The 19,036-nt window shown below is 40.1% G+C and overlaps 1 protein-coding gene and 4 non-coding genes across 5 annotated transcripts; 4 read left to right on the forward strand and 1 right to left on the reverse strand.

The window, feature by feature from the left end:
* The first annotated feature begins 9,226 nt into the window (after positions 1–9,226).
* On the forward strand, positions 9,227–9,298 carry Trnac-gca (transfer RNA cysteine (anticodon GCA)). Its single transcript has one exon. It is a non-coding gene; the product is annotated as a tRNA-Cys (tRNA).
* Positions 9,299–9,382: 84 nt separating this feature from the next.
* On the forward strand, positions 9,383–9,454 carry Trnac-gca (transfer RNA cysteine (anticodon GCA)). Its single transcript has one exon. It is a non-coding gene; the product is annotated as a tRNA-Cys (tRNA).
* Positions 9,455–9,539: 85 nt separating this feature from the next.
* Positions 9,540–9,611, forward strand: Trnac-gca (transfer RNA cysteine (anticodon GCA)). Its single transcript has one exon. It is a non-coding gene; the product is annotated as a tRNA-Cys (tRNA).
* Positions 9,612–9,696: 85 nt separating this feature from the next.
* On the forward strand, positions 9,697–9,767 carry Trnac-gca (transfer RNA cysteine (anticodon GCA)). The gene has a single exon. It is a non-coding gene; the product is annotated as a tRNA-Cys (tRNA).
* A 413-nt stretch (positions 9,768–10,180) lies between these two features.
* LOC145456599 (4-galactosyl-N-acetylglucosaminide 3-alpha-L-fucosyltransferase 9-like) lies at positions 10,181–18,008 on the reverse strand. Its single transcript, XM_080334732.1, has 6 exons — positions 17,518–18,008; positions 15,649–15,747; positions 13,704–13,780; positions 13,270–13,386; positions 12,282–12,806; positions 10,181–10,506 (listed from the first exon to the last, which is right to left on the reverse strand). Exons 1-6 carry the CDS (start codon positions 17,791–17,793, stop codon positions 10,239–10,241), a joined length of 1,362 nt encoding a protein of 453 aa, XP_080190858.1. The 5' UTR covers positions 17,794–18,008; the 3' UTR covers positions 10,181–10,238.
* Positions 18,009–19,036: the final 1,028 nt, after the last annotated feature.

Raw genomic sequence — 19,036 nt, forward strand, 5'->3', positions numbered from 1 at the left:
ATTACGCCGTTATGTAATACTTTACCATATTGGTTTCCAATAAACTATGCGTAGTTACCGGAACATCCAACTTTGCGTAGCATTAGCAAATTACACCGTTATGTAATACTTTGCCGCATTGGTTTTCAATTTCAACGGAATCACTGTTTCCATGCTTGTTATTGCGCCGTAACTCTTAATACACACGGAAATTCTCCGAGCTCATAAATTATACCGCAACGAATATAGCCGTGAAAAAAATAAACAAGACATTTCTTCCTATATCAAACGTCAGCATCGACCACGGAGATGCGGGTACTGACAGGTCACGTGATTATATTCCCGCCCAAAATTCGTTGCTGATTGACAGAAAACGCATTTTCAGTGTACCCAATGGACGATTCTCACCGCTTTAGCGCCCCTTGTGGATGGTTGGCCAGAGTGATTTCGCCTCCATAAGGCTAGCATTGTCAGCAAAGGCAATCTCATTATTTTGCCCTTCCGGCGACGCTTTACTGCGAGCGTATGAGTTCTTAGTTATTGCTACAGTCCTTATGACTGATTTCATGTCATTGCTAGGAAAATCAGGACCCTATTTCTTCACTAGTTGTTTGAGAATCCTTATCCGTTGAACTGCATTTTGCCAAAATGCACTGATGCCAATGTTTATCTCCAATGCCACAAATGGCAGGAACATTTTAGACAGTAATCGAACCGAGAGTATGGAACTAGTATATTCTGAGTTGTTGACGGGTTTACCCACTTTCAGTTTTGCTGACGTAGACAGGATTGCCAGTGAATCGAGGGGCAGTGGAAATAACAAAGATAAAGGATATAAATTATTCGCTGAGTCTTATATAACAGATTTTAGAGGTATGTAGAAATTTACACCAGCATAGGTCGTTGGTAGATATTTTCAAGCAGTTCAGTCGTTGGCTCTCGCCTGCCTTTTCGTATTTTTATTTGAGAACTAGTAGTAATGACTTCGCAAGTAGCATCAGTAATGAGTTTGATCATCTCGGTATATACACAGTGTTGAGCGAAGTACAGCACTTTGCAGACAGTGTGATGTTATATAATGTTGAATCAAAATTTTTAGTTATTTGTATTTTCAGCATGTCACGACACTGCAATTTTCTACGTGCAGGCTTTCACAATGAGTCAAATACACATATTTTGATGGAGAGAAATCCCAGGGGTGTACAAGTACAGCCAAATATAACTCACTACACGCCAGTGATATATATCCATAAGAATTAGGAAATAGGTTTAAGTGACTCCTTTTAACCCATTGGAATTGATCTGAAAGGACAATTTGCTGTTGACTTGAGTTACACACCACGCTATGAAGAAAATCTGATTAATACACCCGTGGATTTACAGTGTGTAGGCTGTGACGGAATGAAAAGTAAAAGAAGATAACATAATAAACCTGAAATGTCGTGTCGGTAGGCGAAGTCGATATGTCAGACCAAAGTCATGTAATACCGAGCGTTCACTATTGTATTTCTTCAGTAGAAGACAGATCATCCGCGATCCAATGCGTAGGCCGCTGCTGGGCCGGGTTTGGCATGCGAGGATGAAACGAAACTACATTGATTCGTAAGACAATCTGTAATCTGGAATAAATCACCAACACGATAGTAAACGCAATTTACGCATGGACAAAATTTGTAAGACTGACAACAGATTTGTCCCAACTACCAATCTAGTTGGTTAACGGTCAACCCACTACTGGTATTTTGAGTATATAGTTCTAGTTCTAGTACTACATACGGATTTTAGAGACTAATTAATGTCAGTTCTAGTTCTCGTTGCTGAACCAGACTTGGACAACTAGATAATTCTAGTTGTCTAATTTCACTAAATTAGAGCGAAATGCAACTAATCTAATTCTAATCTAGTTTGTGAAACGTTTCGATGCTCTAATTCTAATTCTAATCTAATTTGTGAAATGTCCCTATTCTCTAATTCTAGTTCTAATCTAATCATTGTTTTCCAGAAAATGCCTCTTTGTCCGAGGCATATTGCACTATTGCAGTGAGTTAACCCTTTTAAAATCGGATTGCGTATACGCAATCGATCAACTTCATCTGACCATATCTTTATTTGTCTATGTCCTAGAGGCTTCATTTTTGTTCGTAGGGAAAGCTAGCAATCTTCTGATTGATATGATACCTAATTCTAAGGTATAAGGCATGAGAATTTTCGAACACCGACGATCTTACATAAGGAGTTCGGCCCAAAATACGTCTGCAGAAAAAAGAGGTTATCACCTGAAATTTCCAGATATTTTCCGAGTGGGAAATCTTGTCAGACATTCTGCCAGAACATCAGAAGTCGACTTGTACGGTGTTCTGTGTAATTTTTCACCGTTTCAAACATCAAACCTTGTTCTTGGTAGTATTCTGAGGGGGTTTGCTAATTGTGGTCACGCTTCGGTGATTTTCAAGCACATAGTCAAGTTTCTGACCGAATATGAGTCATAAACTGGTTTACTGTGCCTGCAATTGGTTGGATATGACAAAAGAAAGTATACCACATTGTTTCATGTCATTAACTGGGCGGTAGGGCACCGATTCGGTATTGATATTGAACTTGACCATTATGACCACTCACTGACCACGCCCATATGTAAATTTTTCATGTATTTTTGATTTCTCGATATCTGACGAACCGCGCGGTTTACGGCCACAGTTGACGGCTTGTTCGAAACCAGGCAACGGTGGCTACGCACTGATGCATCATTTTTGACTCTCTGACGCCATCCTGGGGGGTCAGTCTTGAAAACTGAGAACGAAAGAGATTTTTTAGAGAAAAAATTTGTTTATTTAGTCTTATAAAAAAAACCTAGACATGTCTTGGGGTGTCGATCAAGAACGGAAATAGTAGAGGGATATAGTCCGCCCACTTTTAAACTGAAACAGCGCAGATTTAAGTCTTGCTGAGGTCACGGTATGAATTTGAAATGTGATGGTCAGTTTTGCGAAAACTGACCAGATTTCAAAAGGGTTAAACAAGAATATCTCCTCTTGCACAGGGAAATCCAGTGCCAAGCCGCCATCGCCTTATTTACACCGTGCAGTCATAGTATAGATATTATGACGAATAATAGCCTGTTAGAGTAGCTTGTAGTCTGCGAACAACATTCTAGTTTTTAAAGCTTTACGTTAGTACATCGCCGTTCTGACTAACATGAGCGATGCCCATGGACTGGTTACCATAAAAGAAGTAATATTTCATTCAAGTATAGTAAAAATCGAGCTAAGCTTGGTGTACAGAAGTTAGCCGTTCTCATGGGTATGCACTGTTGTTGTTGTTGCTGTTGTTTATTAAACAAAAATATGTGGCGCTTATCGCCTGACGGACTTTTGCACCACGCACTGTGATTTGATATGAACTGAATTTTGCTGTATTCATTTCCCATATACAATTTCATTCAATTTCCAAGTTTTTGCGAACTGAGTACCTCTAATTCTAATTCTAATCCAATTTGGCAAAAGCTTAGTAGCTCTAATTCTAATTCTAATCTAATTTGGAAAAAGCTGTGTCGCTTTAATTCTAATTCTAATCTAATTTGGAAAAACTGTGTAGCTCTAATTCTAATTCTAATCTAATTAGAAAAAAACTGTGGAGCTCTAATTCTAATTATAATCTAATTCAGAAAAGCTGAAAATTTTTTAGTTGTCCAAGTCTGTGCTGAACAACTAGCTAGCTCAGAGTCATCACTACTAACAGATGCGGAGCCATGTGGTGTGTTTGAGGGGTCGCAACCCCTCCCATTTCATGTTTATGTTCAGTTCATGTGGAAAGTCAATCCGATTTCCGATAAAATAAAAATTAATGAGCTGCTTCGGAATTGAATCTTGTGCTTTAGCTATTGTTAGTTGTGGATTTGCAAAAGTTTACTTCTAGTTGTATAGTTGCAAGTTTGAAGAATGATTCTAGTGAGTCCAAATTGCGAGTTTTCAAAAGTGAGTAGTTCTAGTCCTTGTTCTAGTTACGAATTTTGAAAAGTGAGTAGGCCTAGCCTTTCTCATTCTAGTTGGTACGTGAGTAGTTCTAGTTCTAATTCAAGGTGCACATTTCCAAAATCCAGTAGCTTGTCTGCTGACAACGTCCGCGCACGATTTCTCGTTACTTCGAGAACAATGAAATCACCAGTTGCCCGCGGTAATGACAGAAGTTACGCTCTAATTATTAGTTTTCCGCTAACAATCGCATCTCAAACAAACGCACGATGGTTAAAATTTCACTTTCGCTCCCAGCCTCCGAAACCCGCCGACAAATGTCGCGTACTTTTACTGCCGAACAATGGGCGATAATTGCAGAGAACTCAATTTCCTGGCTCCATTGTTTCGCAACACTGCGAGATAAACAAAGGAGCGATCGGTTCCAGGCACGAAGCCTGATCAGGAATGCAGACGACTATGGATTACAAGACTTATGACTTTTCGCTTCCAATGATTCGCGCTTCGTGACTGTAGGCTTTTGTGTATTTTATCCGGTTTAGTGCCTGCGTAGAATATGTTTTTTAATGACAATTTCATAATCATCACTCTTACTAACAATGTTCTTAGTTTGAATATCCTGAAATTACGTGAATTCGAATCCTCTTTCACAGTGATTAATATTATCAGTTCGCCAACAATATCGAGTCGGCATCACACTCTGAAAGAAATATCTGTGTCGATCTTGAGGTAAAAGGTGTCCATATTCGGAAATCCGGAAAGGGGGACAAGTTTTACAATACATGAAAGTCAGATTACCGGACTAAAAAACTGCTGATTCTAAAATTTGTACTTGTTGAGTAGACTATAAAAAGGTCATGTTTCCAGTCCTGCTCCCGAATGACCCGCTCGAACGCCCGCATTACAGGTTTCGCGTCATACATGGTGTTTTTTAAGTTCAGCCTGTCAAAGCTATAAAGTAGGACGGATTTCCAAAAAAGTAGGATATTTAGGCGTCCTCGGAGGACATTTTCGATTTCCTGAAAAAAAAAGAGATAAATCCTCCTATACGAGGACATATGGTAACACTGGCAGTAGGGAGGCGGTGAACTATAATAATCTGCCATGGTTGTAACAAAGTCACAAGGTTCCGAGTCCCAGTCAATCACACTTTTATAGCTTTGACTCTAGTCAAGTCGAGTCATTTTCAATTCACCACCGAGTCAAGTCCGAGTTCAAGTCAGTGAATCGAGGGTCTAGTCTAGTCCAAGTCATAGTGTTGTGACTCGCGTCCGAGTTCAAGTCGTTGTGTTCACTGTTCAGTTTTGTGTTCAATCCGGTTCAAGCCACCTTTTTCAGCTCTGCTCGAGTGATATGGAATGGCTCGCATTCATAATATCGTAATTTTCCTCAGTCTTAACAGTTTCCGGCCCCATTTTCCAAGTATCTGGACTGATAGACGAAATACCAATCATGTGGTGACTTTACTACTATTCTTCGAAGTTATACAACGAAATATGTCTGTCTTGGCCGCCCTACGGCGTCGAGTCAAATGAATTGGTTCGAGTCATGCACAATTTTTGGTGCTTAATTGATAGTACAAGTATATATTTCAGGCCTAGTCTTGTCTAGAAATCCAACTTGAGCATTCCAAAAAGTGAGAGATGTTTCTTTCGAGTACGGAATTTAAACTCTCCTTGTCACTGGGAGTTGAATTTATCAGCGAAATGTTAAAGGTGTTCAGATGCAGCCTTTCTAGTTTATTTCGTATCCAAGCATACGATGCCTGCAAAGCCGTTAAATTAATGCTCTGAAGTTTTGGAAACGCGCCGTAAGCAATAGATGCCATATCTTCAGAATATCGGTGAAATCGCTATAATTATCGGCATCGACTCAAAAAATCCAATATAGGTCGGGCTCTTGAAATGAATGAACATGTGAAAGTAAATCATGATGGAGTTATTGTACGATCACAATTGTCATTTCACGTCTTGTTGTGGAATCGTTCAATTCTCCTATAAACAAGGACGACTGAAGAAAGAACCTGCATTGTTGCGGTCGGGGCGATCGATTGTGACTCTACAACAGTGAGTTTCGTGCAAGGACTTTTGTTTCAAGAAAGGATGTGAAATCGTGAAGCACAAAACAAATAATTCGAAGATTTTGAAGATTCGTGATGAATGTAGAACGATGCGACCGTTGATATTTGAAAAAAAAAATCAGTGCATACAACGCACAGACATTTAGACAATTGAATTATCCGTCGCCCTGACAATCACTTAGAAAGCGCGCACCACAATATTTTCTCTGGAAAGCTTCTTGGAAGTACAGAACTTCAATATCCAATTAAACGATATATTCATATTGAAATAAACCCGAATACGTTGCCATCGAATGACCTGACGTCATTCCCTGTTCTTACATATAATCCCCCATTTCAAGATAATGCGACAAAAGTCCGTGTTCGTCAAAAACCTCGCGATTTCGGAATTTAAAAACCGCCGGATAATCCGGGATTGATTCACGACTTTGTGAGTGGCTGTAATCCTCGTCTGAATATCTAACATAAAATATGGCTTCAATCACAGGATTAGAGAGATCAGACTGATCATGGTGGCCGAGACGAATAGCGAAATAGCCCATGTCACACGCTAACCGACCTTATTTTCGACGATTGCACTTTTTACTATAGTTTCAATAGAATTTTTGCATAGTAGTATTTTGTTTACTCGCATTGCTTCCTCGAGTGCAAGGGTGGCCAACCTGCGGCCGTCGACATGTAATTCAATTAGTATGTGTTGGCGGCCGTCGACATGCAAATTTAAGTTACGAATTGACTGCCGAATTTTTGAGAGACTTTAATATAGTAGTGCCCTTTGCAATCCGAGCCCAACAGTACATATAGGAACAGGAGAGAAAAATGATGCGCCAGATATATAGAAATACCAACTTGGAAACGTGTGCTCCTCACGAATGAAATTTATTACTGGTACGTTTGGGCGATTCCAATATCTTTCCACTATACCGACGATCCTGATGGGAGGTCGAAAACTAACAGCATGCAACTAATGACATGAATAATAACAATTGCAATATGCATCATCACTTATAACTTGCCCAATATAGCCGATATGGAAACGTAGATTAGTCCGGAGTTCACCGCTACTAGACATGTGCAGTTTAACATGGGTATTTAGCGTCCATTTAGTTGATTGTGAATAAGCCCTGGAATGCGGCCGTAGGCTACATAAGTATAATAATCGAAATGCGGCCGTGAATAGCAAAATGGTTGACCACCCCTGCACAAGTGGTTATTTCCTCAGGACCAATTTACATGTAGAAACACTTTTTTGACGCAGAACTAGTTACTTTATGTACGGTACATTTGTTTTTGTAAGGTAGTTTGTAATTGCTTGACTTTTGAGAGTGAAATTGGCATATTAACAGGACGCATCAAAATATACATTTGACATCCGTCAATGTTGGTGCTCAGTGACGCAGTATTTCTACTTTTCAGACTGCTCAAGTACTCAAGTGGTAATATATTTTAGTCTAATTACACTTCTACATAACACTTTTGTAAACAAAACTTGTACTTGTACTAACAAATGGGATTTTATAGATGCCAATGTATTTTGTCGATAAGTTTGCATCGATGTTTAGAGTGAAGTTGTCACAAAAACCGGGCGAACCAGCCCTTGTATGTAATTTCGATAAATGCATCGATATTTGCAATTTTGAAAGTAGCCACTTCCGATTTATTGCGAAAAATATGCGACCCTTCGACCAAATCTACTTTTTGAAGTACTTGCTTATCTGACGTCATAAATACTTCTCGAATGACCAATTAAGCGTAACGCATATCAGTTGTGTGGCTTGTAATCATAACTCGAAAGTGTACGGTATTGTTGAATCATAATATTTACGGTATGCGAACAATGAAACCAGCGACTATACAATAGAAATTGATATGTTTGCAACATCTCATTATTCGTCGACAATGGATTGTCACCGACTCGTAACGGTGTTATGATTTTACCAGCCCAGCAACGAAGCCGACAACGCCTTGTTGTGATTTATGTCCGAAAAGCGGTTCCAAATATGCTATTTTTATGCTTCGATCCAACGCTACCTCAGACACAATAGCTTTCAAGTCACTAATGGGCTGGGTAAATTCGAGTATCATTGATTGATGTCATAACAGTACAGAAGATGTGAAAACTTCAAATATGTCCCACAAAGAATACAATGCCCATTTTATATATACGAAAATAGTGTATTTCGCCGATATTCAACATTTCGTGGGGTACAAATCAGGCCATCGGCGCTTTGACGAAAATACCCTGCGTTTACATCCTTTCAAATGTGAGAACAGGGCAAATACACTAATTCTTATGGAGGTATGTTCAGGACTGTATAGTTAGGGTTATGGCTACCATGCGTCTTCCTGTGGGAGGATTTGTCCTCTTTTTCAAGAAATTGAAAATGTCCTCCGAGGACGCCTAAATGTCCTCATTTTTTTGGAAATCCGTCCTCCTTTGCAGCTTTTACAGTCAGGCTAACGGACAGGGTCACTGAAGATTGGTATAAATGACGCACCACAGATTAATCGTAAAAAATTGGTAATGCGGGAGTCAAAGTCAGTCAAAGTGATGACATTTTATTTTTTTTAAGTCAACACAATAAGATTTCCAGTAAATATTTCCAAATTAGCTGTTTTTCAATTTCGGCAAACTAACTTTTAGGATTTCTAAAAAGTGTCTTCCTTTCCGGTTTCTAAAATTGGTAACCCTAATATAGTGGGTTCTGTTTTCGGAATTCGTCAAGTTGTGGTTACGGTTGATTGTTTATTTGGAATCTCTACTATTTGCCGATTACTATTGTCGTATGTCTGCCGATAATATTCTGGTTTATTTTAACATGACTGTATCGTTAAATTATATTGAAGTTGTGTGTTGTTTGTGGTATTCATGGTGTTTGTCGACTACTATGGTCATTTACACCAGGCCAGTTATCTTCATTTTTATTTCTCCAAGAGTCTCCTCAAATACTTCTCTCTACCCCCAACTAATGGTCGCCAGATTGATTTTCTCCACGTACTTGGTCGGTTCCAACCACTGAGCTACGCTCCAAATCGTTTCGACACCTTTTCATCTTTTCGTAGTATCGCTATCTTGTAGTGTTTAGAAAGGATAACATATTTAACAACAATCTCAAACTAAACTCGACCTTTTTTAAAAACATGATTCTTCTCTAAATGAAGTCGAATCTAGATCATTTTCTCAGCAGTGTGCAATGGGGATATAGCTCAGTGGTACAGCATTCGACTGCAGATCGAGAGGTCCCTGGTTCAAATCCGGGTGTCCCCTTATTTTAAATTACTGGTTCTTATCTTAAACTTTTGTTAACCTTGGGAATCGTTGGCATGATCCAGATTGTTTCTAGTTGTCGATGGGGATATAGCTCAGTGGTAGAGCATTCGACTGCAGATCGAGAGGTCCCTGGTTCAAATCCGGGTGTCCCCTTATTTTAAATCACTGGTTCTTATCTTAAACTTTCGCTAACCTTGGGAATGGTTGGCATAATCCAGAATGTTTTCTAGTTGTCAATGGGGATATAGCTCAGTGGTAGAGCATTCGACTGCAGATCGAGAGGTCCCTGGTTCAAATCCGGGTGTCCCCTTATTTTAAATCACTGGTTCTTATCTTAAACTTTTGCTAACCTTGGGAATCGCTGGCACGATCCATATTATTTGCTAGTTTTCAATGGGGATATAGCTCAGTGGTAGAGCATTCGACTGCAGATTGAGAGGTCCCTGGTTCAATCCGGGTGTCCCCTTGTTTAAAACCACTGGTTCCTAAACTTTCCTGGTGATTCAGTGATCAAGATTGCTTTGCAGCGGCATCCCTTTATTTTTATATCACTGGTTCTTAAATTTTTACTAACCTGGTGAACCCTTGTGCAAATCTGCAAGCCTTCGAAAAAAAAACATACGACTAATCACAAAACAAATATCAAACACATTACACATATCATGCATGTTATTCTGGTGCGCAAAATGAACTGCTGTGCAGTGTGCATCAACAACAGTATTAAAAGAACAAAACCATTATAGCATGATTTCCATACAAAACAAAAATACTATAATGAATATTCACTGCAAATCCATGTGACCTAATGTGCTGTATACCTCGGGTGTGTGTCTTGGCCTCCAGCGAACCCCTCGTGTGAACCCAGGTTAAAAACCACAGTTTGAAATTTCAAATTTATTTGCATAAATATATATTGATCCCTCAACCGCGTGTTTTCTCAGTCATCAAATCCCAATAAATCCTTAATCTGTGTGATGGTTTTCCAGCAGTCGTAGTTTTCAGTGCCGTAATACCATTTCCTTAGGTCGGGAACGTATCGCGGTGCGATTCCATCCGTGAAAAGCGGTCGTTCGGCCCTCGATAGATTGTAACGTGGGTCGTACATGTCGTCTATGTTAATTCCGTGAATGATTCTACATAGCCGACAAAATCGAGTAGCCTGTTCTGGCTCGCCAGGTATCGATGATGGACCTTCTTGGACCCACCTGAAGTAGGGAATAATGAAAAGATACTTATAATCGATGTGTTACAATGCATTTACCCATCTATGAAGGGATGGTCGTCTTTCAAGGCAACGTTAGAATGATAAATTTCCGAATCTTCGTATAATTTCAAGTATAGCCTACATGATCTCAGAATGGTCATGTCAAGTCGCCACGTATTCATGAGACTGATGCTATAGCTTCATTCATCTCTACCCGAACAAGCTGTGTTAATTCAGACAATATCAGCGTGGATATAGCTTGAAACCAAAACGTAATATACCTCATTAGTCTAGCACAGTGGTTCCCAACCTTTTTCGACCCATCGCCCCCTTTTCAAGCTCAAACACCGATCATCGCCCCCCAAATTTTGTGTACCGAAAATTGGGCATACAAACTGCAATCACCGGCGGGTTGACTAAAAAAAGGTCAACATTACGGCTCGCAGCCTAATTTGACACTTTTGTAACTAAATTTCTGTGGGTTGACTAAAAAAAAAAGGTCAGCTGTTTTGACGCGCCATCGCCCCCCTATCTCCCCCTTCGCTATTTTCGCCCTCCGTCGCCCCCTTTGTCCATTTTCGCCCCCCTATCACCCCCTTCGTCATTTCCGCCCCCCTAGGACGCCAAACCGCCCACGTTGGGAACCACTGGTCTAGCATATACTCATTGGTCATCATTAGCGTGCTCTGAACCTGAACCGAGTATTCCTCTTATTAATTCGAGCCGAGCAGTGAGAGATGTTTTTTTCGAGTAATTGAGCTACTTTTTTGACATGTCAAAATAAGTCAACATTTTGCCAAAATTGAAGCGTTAGGTCAAAAAATTGTCAAAATTGTTTACAAAGTCAATTTTTTTTACCTCTCCATTCCGTTTGCATCGTAGATTTTGCACTGTCGATGAACTTGTCATTCGATATTTTACAGCTTATAGCCCACTTTATAGGCGTACCGTTGTAGACGGCCAATTGTTTGCTCATTGTGAATCATAAACGGTCAAATGAAACAAATAGATTGACATGGTGTTATTGTCGACGTACCACAATATCCTAACTGAAGCAAGACTGCTTGGACATTGCATGGTTCTTATATTAAGAAGCGCATGCGCAATGTCAGAATGAAGCAACATCACCAACAACAATGTAAGCACAACGTCAGTGTTGTCAGCCAACAATGCTGCTGTTGAACGTTCTTTCTCCATTCTTGGCAAGCTACCTAGTAATGACAGACACTTTCTACCCGAGAATGTAGGAAAGAATCTTTCGTTGTACTACAACAAATTTTAATTATTTCTATCATAATACGCGGTGCAACTATACTGGAATTCTTCATACGGCCAGATTTTGTTAAAATAAAGTTTTTTCATGTAAAAATTTGTCAGTTTTCAAGTCAAAAACGTTGTTCCGGGAGATACTACTTCGCAAGAACAGACAGTTCCAACCGGAAATGAAGATAAGTAGTATAATTTTAACATTATGTGCTAAAACACCTAATTTGCATACGTGAGGTTAAAATTTAGTCAAAATTAGGTTTTTCAAGGTCAAAAAATGTCAAAATTTTGATTTTTTAGGTCAAAATCTTTAGTTTTAGGTAAACAAAATCGCCCTAGTTATAAGTTATCAACGTAAACTGCAGTTTCGATAGTATATTCCACTGTAGAAGCCTTGAAACCTGGATTAAAGGTATCACAGTATATGAATCACGAATCATCATCATCATCATGATCATCATCCAATCTGTAGGCCTGAAGTAAAGTGTAGGACCAGGCCTATTCACTCACCGAAAATATTTCAAATATTCTTCGTGGTTCTTGTCAAGGAATTTCATGTAATTTACTAAACTGGAAATCGAAGAAAAATCTTCATAGAAAATGAACGAGCCTTTCGGAGAGACGGCATCGTAATCTTCTCTCGTGGCTCCGAAAACGACCGGCACCGTCCCAGATCGGTATCCGTTTGTGAAGAATTTTTCGGTAATATAGTCTTTACAATGGACGGAATTTTCGAACGACAAAAAGAATTTGTACTTTCCCAGAAACTGTTCGTATTCATGATGCCTTAATGGGAGACGATTTGCAAAGCATCGTCCAAAAGTGTCTAGCTCCAACCCGAGGGATTTCATTTTCTGTATTATTTTCATTCTCGCCAATGCCCCGGTTGTTCCGTTGCAATTTGATACAACTGCAACGGCCAGTCTTGATTTTTTCTCTATTATTGTCGATAGGTTTTCCCGAGCGTCGATTGCCCATTGATATTTGAACATGTCTGTCATAATACCGTACGGATGGTAGATTCCGGAGTCCCTCCTGCAAAAAGCAATTGTCGAGGCTGTTTCTTGTCAGTTAAACGTCTTCTGCAATTCAAACATCGAGGCTGATTTTCCGGGGTTTGGGAGCCATGATGAGAATAAGATTCATATTTCGTATGTACCGCAATAGCTTTTGATTGATACCGGTTTTATCAATTTTCGCGCTTTTGGGAAGCCATCCAGCTCAAATATTGCCAAGAATTGGCCTTGGTCAAACGGATACAATGTTGTGATCCATGCGTGGAGAGTCATGCGGCCTATAGACAAGTGTAGACGGTAGCGCAGAGTTGGTCTTGGTCAGTGACCATGGAGAGTGGCGTTTGATGCGTTTGTGGAGGGAATGTTGATGTTGTATATTGAAAGAAAAATTTGGAGTCATAATAACCTGTTGGCCTATTGTACCACGTTCAATAATGGCGTAAGAAAGGAGGGAATGTTGATGCAGCCTACTTATGACATACCTGTAAGTTTGCGTCAAGTTGAACTGGAATGCAGTCTCATTGGCAAGAAGGAAATGTCGTTTTCGCAGCGAAGCCGGTGATTCTGCGGTGTACCAGACGAAGAGCTGGTCACGCCGCCTGCATAAAGGTATAGAATACTTTAGCGTTCCAGGTTCACTCTTAGCTATTAGGCGTGGTTCATCATTATTATTATTATCCTCATCATCATTATTATAAATATCAGATACTACAAAAATTGCATGAAATGAAAGACAAAGTCTTGGTGAAGCCAATTCGTCAAATTCCCACTTGAGCCTACCATCGTAAAATCTGGAACACGTGTTGCGTGATTCTATTAGGGATATCTACAGCTCCTAGTACTTCTAGATATCCCTGGATTCTATGCACACTTTCCAGCATTGCTTCTATCTTCATTACAAATATACAAAATTCACCTCTTCAGTGACTTCAGTGATTCCCAGTCGAATCTCTTGTATAATATTACAACAGCTTTTGTGTCCGGATGATTAATCTGTAAATATTTTTGTGAACACGTTCACATGAGGCCTACAGTATATGTATTTGTATATTGGCGTATTGAGAGCCATGTATCGCAGTAAATTCAAGTGTAGCATCTGTACCATATATTCAGCACCCAAAAATTAGACATTTTGTTCCCGAAACGAAAGTGTAATTGTAACGTTCTTGTTTGCTGATGTTTTATATTTCCTTGGTAGTTACAGGCAAAAGTTATAAAAACGAAGCAAAGCAAAAGTTACAAAAAAACACAAATCAAACATATTTTCAGATTCAGTCCATGATGATTTTGTAGTTCCCTTTACTTTTGCCAATAAGGAATGATCATTTTTACGAATTCGTGAAAGCATTTACACGAAATGTCATTGAAATTATATAGGCTTACCACCTCCATGATGTTCGAGACTGAACCTAGAAATAGGACTGTTAAGTTCGGGCTTGCGCCAGATCCTGGTATATCAAAAAGGCCCAGATGTTACAGAGAATGTCAAGCAATGCTTAAATAACAACCAAGAAAGTAAATCTGGCATGGCAACTTATTGGAAAATCTCTTTTTAAACCAGCAATTCGGCATGTTTCACGGCTAGAGTATTATTTGGAAATAAATATAACGTTGCTCTTAAAAGTATTGTTGAAAGTATATTCAATTAACTTGAAATGCGTAAAAAAGAGGACATTTGGACATTCTTGAGCGTTCTAGGAGGAACATTCACGTTTCTTGAGAAAATAGGACAAATCATGTCAAAATAACACATATGGTAAGCTACGCCTACACGTACCCTTCATTCTGATATGAGGTAGCCAATAGGGATGGTGTGAACCTTTGAAAGGTTCAGGTTCTTGTGAACGCGAACCTTTTTGAAAGGTTCTGTGTGAACGCGAACGTGAACCTCATGACGTCACGTGACGTCATATTGTTAATTCTAACCCTGTCTTTCACGGAAGTGATAGCCTATATTAACGTAAACGATACCTAGCGACGACTCGGGCCACATAATGCAACAATGCTGAAGTACATATTGACGTTTTAAACGTCGCCAAATGTATCAACTGAGGCAATGAAAGGATATAATATACTCCCATAAAATAAATATCTTCCGTCTTTGCCAACAATTTCGACGAGGACTCGCCAGGGAATACACGCTAACCCCTTAACGGTCTAGGCCAGACCGGACAATATATATTCGGCGTCTGAGTATTGCTACATTGATATTGAGCAAAGTGTAAAATGTGTTTCTACTTGCTACCGATATTACCCCATTAAGAAGTTATACAGCTGTAGCCAAAACCTCAATCGCTCGGATTTGGTTTTAATGATGCAGTAGAGATATGAAGTCAAGATTGACCATGACCCCGCATAAGCCTTCTCGAATTTTTGCATCAGAAAACGATATCAAACATACTTCGCTCGTGATGTTGTGTGATTGCGGGTCGAGCTCACAGCAGAGAGTCACTAAATATTCACAAACGGAAAGCTGTATATTCCGAGCAAACTTTTGTAACAAAGCAAGTAAAACTTTTGAGATTGTCAAGGTGCATGCTCGTTTAGTGTTGATTTTTAATGCTGCCAGCTCCATGCATAGAGTGGCCCGCAGTTGAAATGCAATAAATTTGAACCAAAGATGTTATAACGAAGTGAAAATTGTAATATAGGAAAAAGGTTCATAGTGCAGAACCTACCCAGGTTCTGTTGTGAACGCGAACCTCTAAATTTCAGAGGTTCACACACAGAACGCGAACGTGAACCTCACGTTCACACCATCCCTAGCCATACCAAGGTTAAACATTGATATTCTCGTGTAACAAAAACAATCGCATCAGATACCCACTAAAGGGCACGTAGAATTATAAACAAATCGTCACCATTGTTTGATCTTTGGTCGTTACACAACCGCCGCATGTCAATGACTCTGTTACGTTTCTTCCCGTTTTGTTCCTGTGATCATTCCAGAACAAGATGTACTGAAATGGTGTACAAATTGGTCAAAGAAACCGTTATAAATGTCCGGTATTATGATACCGCGGGACCAGTGCTGCGATACTGTTCTTGACAGTCAATGCTTTGTGGAAATACTTCTAGGAAATATCCGCAGGTCGCTAATTTTGAGGAACAAGCCACATCGTATATCGATTTCGTCTCTAATCTAACAATTTCAATTTTTTTTCAATTCAATTTCTTGATAACGATTTCATCATTTCGATACATCACAAGACGGCGATACAGGAAAGATAGGAAGGTGTCGAAACGACTTGCATTAGTCTTCGAAATCAGACACCCACATGGCCTAGGCGATGTAAAAAAGGAGGCATGCACATTGCACACTGGATGAAAAGTAAAAGAAGATAATATACAAGGACAGGTGACAAAAGGTGGCATGTGCATAGGAAGGCAAGATCGATATGTTAGATCCTGGTCCGGTAAACTAGAGGGCCAAAAGTATTGATTCAGTAGAAATTGTTTGTATTTCGACTTAAATGTGGACAGTTGACAACTGGACCAACCCGATGACTGTAGGATAGCCGTCGAGATACTGTTCTACAAATCAGGTTCGCAGTGGTGGTCCTACGATTGGGGGGGCCTTGGCGAGACTTCCCGGCCCCCCTATGAGTATGTAATCGCAACTTCTGGGGGGCTACGCTACGCCCTTTCGGCTTTGAAGCAGGCCTAAAGGTGGAATTGCTCTAGCTCCCGGGCCTTCTTTTAACATACATTGTCAAATTATGAAGACGTGACCTAGTTAACTATATCTCATGCCTTCATGTTGAAGAAGTATGGCATGCAGCGTGAAATAATAGAATAGAGATAGGCTACAACGGCTGCTGGCTAAATAGACCAAACTGACCTGGAAAGCTATCGGCTGGCATTAGTAATAGCCACGTCAAGGTTTAAGCCTGGCGCTGGATTAGGTCATATATCTATAATTGCAGGTGTGCAAGGATAGCCTACATCAAAACTAAGTAGCTCTACCGCATGCAGAGACATGATAATTATCCGGATATGTGACTTTTCCAACAAATACAGAGATTTGATGATGATTGACCCATCTGTACGGAATCATCTTCTTGATTGGTATACGGATTTACACGTCTATTCCCAATAATCCCCGAAAAAAGTGGTAAAACCAGAGAGGGCGGCCTTCGACGAGGGAGGGGGCGACCGCCCACCTCGCCCATCCCAAAAGTCACCACTGCAGGTCCGGCATATTTCGACATAAAGGCCAGAATCATTAAAATACAGTTTTCATACAAAAATAATACATTGTACCGAATGATTATTGTAACTGTTCCCTTTCAGACAGAGGTCCTTGGGCATTCTAAGTCCTCAGTGTTGGAGTTTGATCTAGGCTCCTATTCGCCATGTAATCCGGCAAGTGGTACTTTGCAGAAGTATAAAGGGAAATCAAACCGTGCTATAAGTCGGCAGACAAGGAATCATGATAAGAAATACCAGCCTGGTGTAGATGACCAGACCATAGCAGTTGAAACACCATAGTACCAAAACAACAACAACAAAAAACAATTCAAAAATGCAAGGCATATTCGGGCCTAATTGCCTGTAACCAATGATGACCTAGATCCGGCGTATCATCGCAAATCATATGTATGATTTGAGTATGTGTCTTGATCTCCGGAGAACCCCTGAGACTGGCTCACGGAACCCTAGTTTTCCATGGAACGTCGGTTAAGAGCCACTGTGATAGGTGATAGCTCTTACGAAGATCATAAGCCTACCTTTCGCGTCCGAGAAGCTTGTTGCAACCGCAAAAACAGAGTCTCGTTTTGCTCCGCAGTTAAACTGGTTTGGCTGTACCTCGTTGAAAATGTTGGCTTGAATTCACCAATTCTTAGAAATCGGTTATGAGCTTTCGATGCATTCCGCCATGACTCTTGATCAGGAAGCCGTTTGTGACTGAATGAAAGTCCGTCTTTATATACCACATATTGAGCAGTCAATACCACACTAACGATTATCATCAGCGCGACTGCTATGTTCGTCGATTTGTTCATGATTCATGGCTGAACATACTCAATTAAGCTATATATCCAAAAGGATAACGTTCTGTATATCTGCAAATATCCAAGGTATCACCATCTTATTGCAGTCCGACGAGGTCGCTCGACGCTCTCACAACTGACTTTCTTGTTCGTGTATGCCCCCGGCAATAATCTTACCCGGCATTTCACAAGATTTTCAGTTGCTAATAGAGATGTCTGGCAACAAGAAATCAGCATTCAATCACCACAGAGAGAACGGTAATAATCATGAATATAAATAAGTTGAATCGTCGCTTCAATTTCTAGATTATCTTTCGTCTACGGATGAGATTTGGTATGAAGTCCTTGACGTTATGCAATATTTGTAGTAGTAAAGATTGTTGGGGCATACTGGCTATGCTGCCTTGTGCTGGCGGAAGTTCTGTGTCGGTACTTGCACATCCTCCCCAGCTAGTAGCTACAGCAAAAACCCAATACGAGTCTGTTCACTGTTAGTTTTCAGCATCATTAATCAACTGTACCCGCTGATATATTGACCAACAGGCGTATGTATATGGTAGTCGAATCAGAGACCAGGTGATTTACATATCAAGTCGATCGTACATAAAGGCCTGCACTGTGAAAGTAGCCTACGCTAAGTAACATATTTGTTTACATGTTCGCTGTGTGCGTGATCTGGGCAATTCCTGTATACGTACTGCGACTAATCGCGCGACTCACACTGATGTTAAGCTTTTACCAAGGCACTGGCTATTCAGCTTGGGTGGGAAGGGGGTACCGAACCTCTCATACTGGAGAGTTGTCAAGTCGATCTGGGTGGATCTCCGATGGGCTACTTTCCATCTCATTACCGTATATTCACGCAGTCTCTTTCGCTTGAAGATAAATATTCCTCCAATTCTTTGGTTTTCTACGAAATTACCACAACACGGATATGCATTTGTGATGTTCTATAAATCTATATAATTCGAAATTTGGAAAATATGGTTTAGGACAAAATATAAAGGTTCGCCATGTGTCACAATGGAGCCTACCGCATCCGCACCGCTACGTTAATTGCAGAATATATTAGCCAAATTGCGTGAGAGACCAGAGCAGGACATTGGCTACTTATGACCAATTTGAGCGAATGCTGGGAATTTGTGAAATATTTCCATGCTCTGGTTTATATTTCCAATCTAATTTCTGATATTCTTGAAAATGCTACAAGAGAACCGTATACTGCGAAATGAGCCAAGATTGGTGTTGCCATTCT

Source organism: Botryllus schlosseri, chromosome 14 (assembly GCF_051294905.1).
Source record: "Botryllus schlosseri isolate E-star chromosome 14, Bs_hap1, whole genome shotgun sequence".
In the NCBI taxonomy this organism is placed as follows: Eukaryota; Metazoa; Chordata; class Ascidiacea; order Stolidobranchia; family Styelidae; genus Botryllus; species Botryllus schlosseri.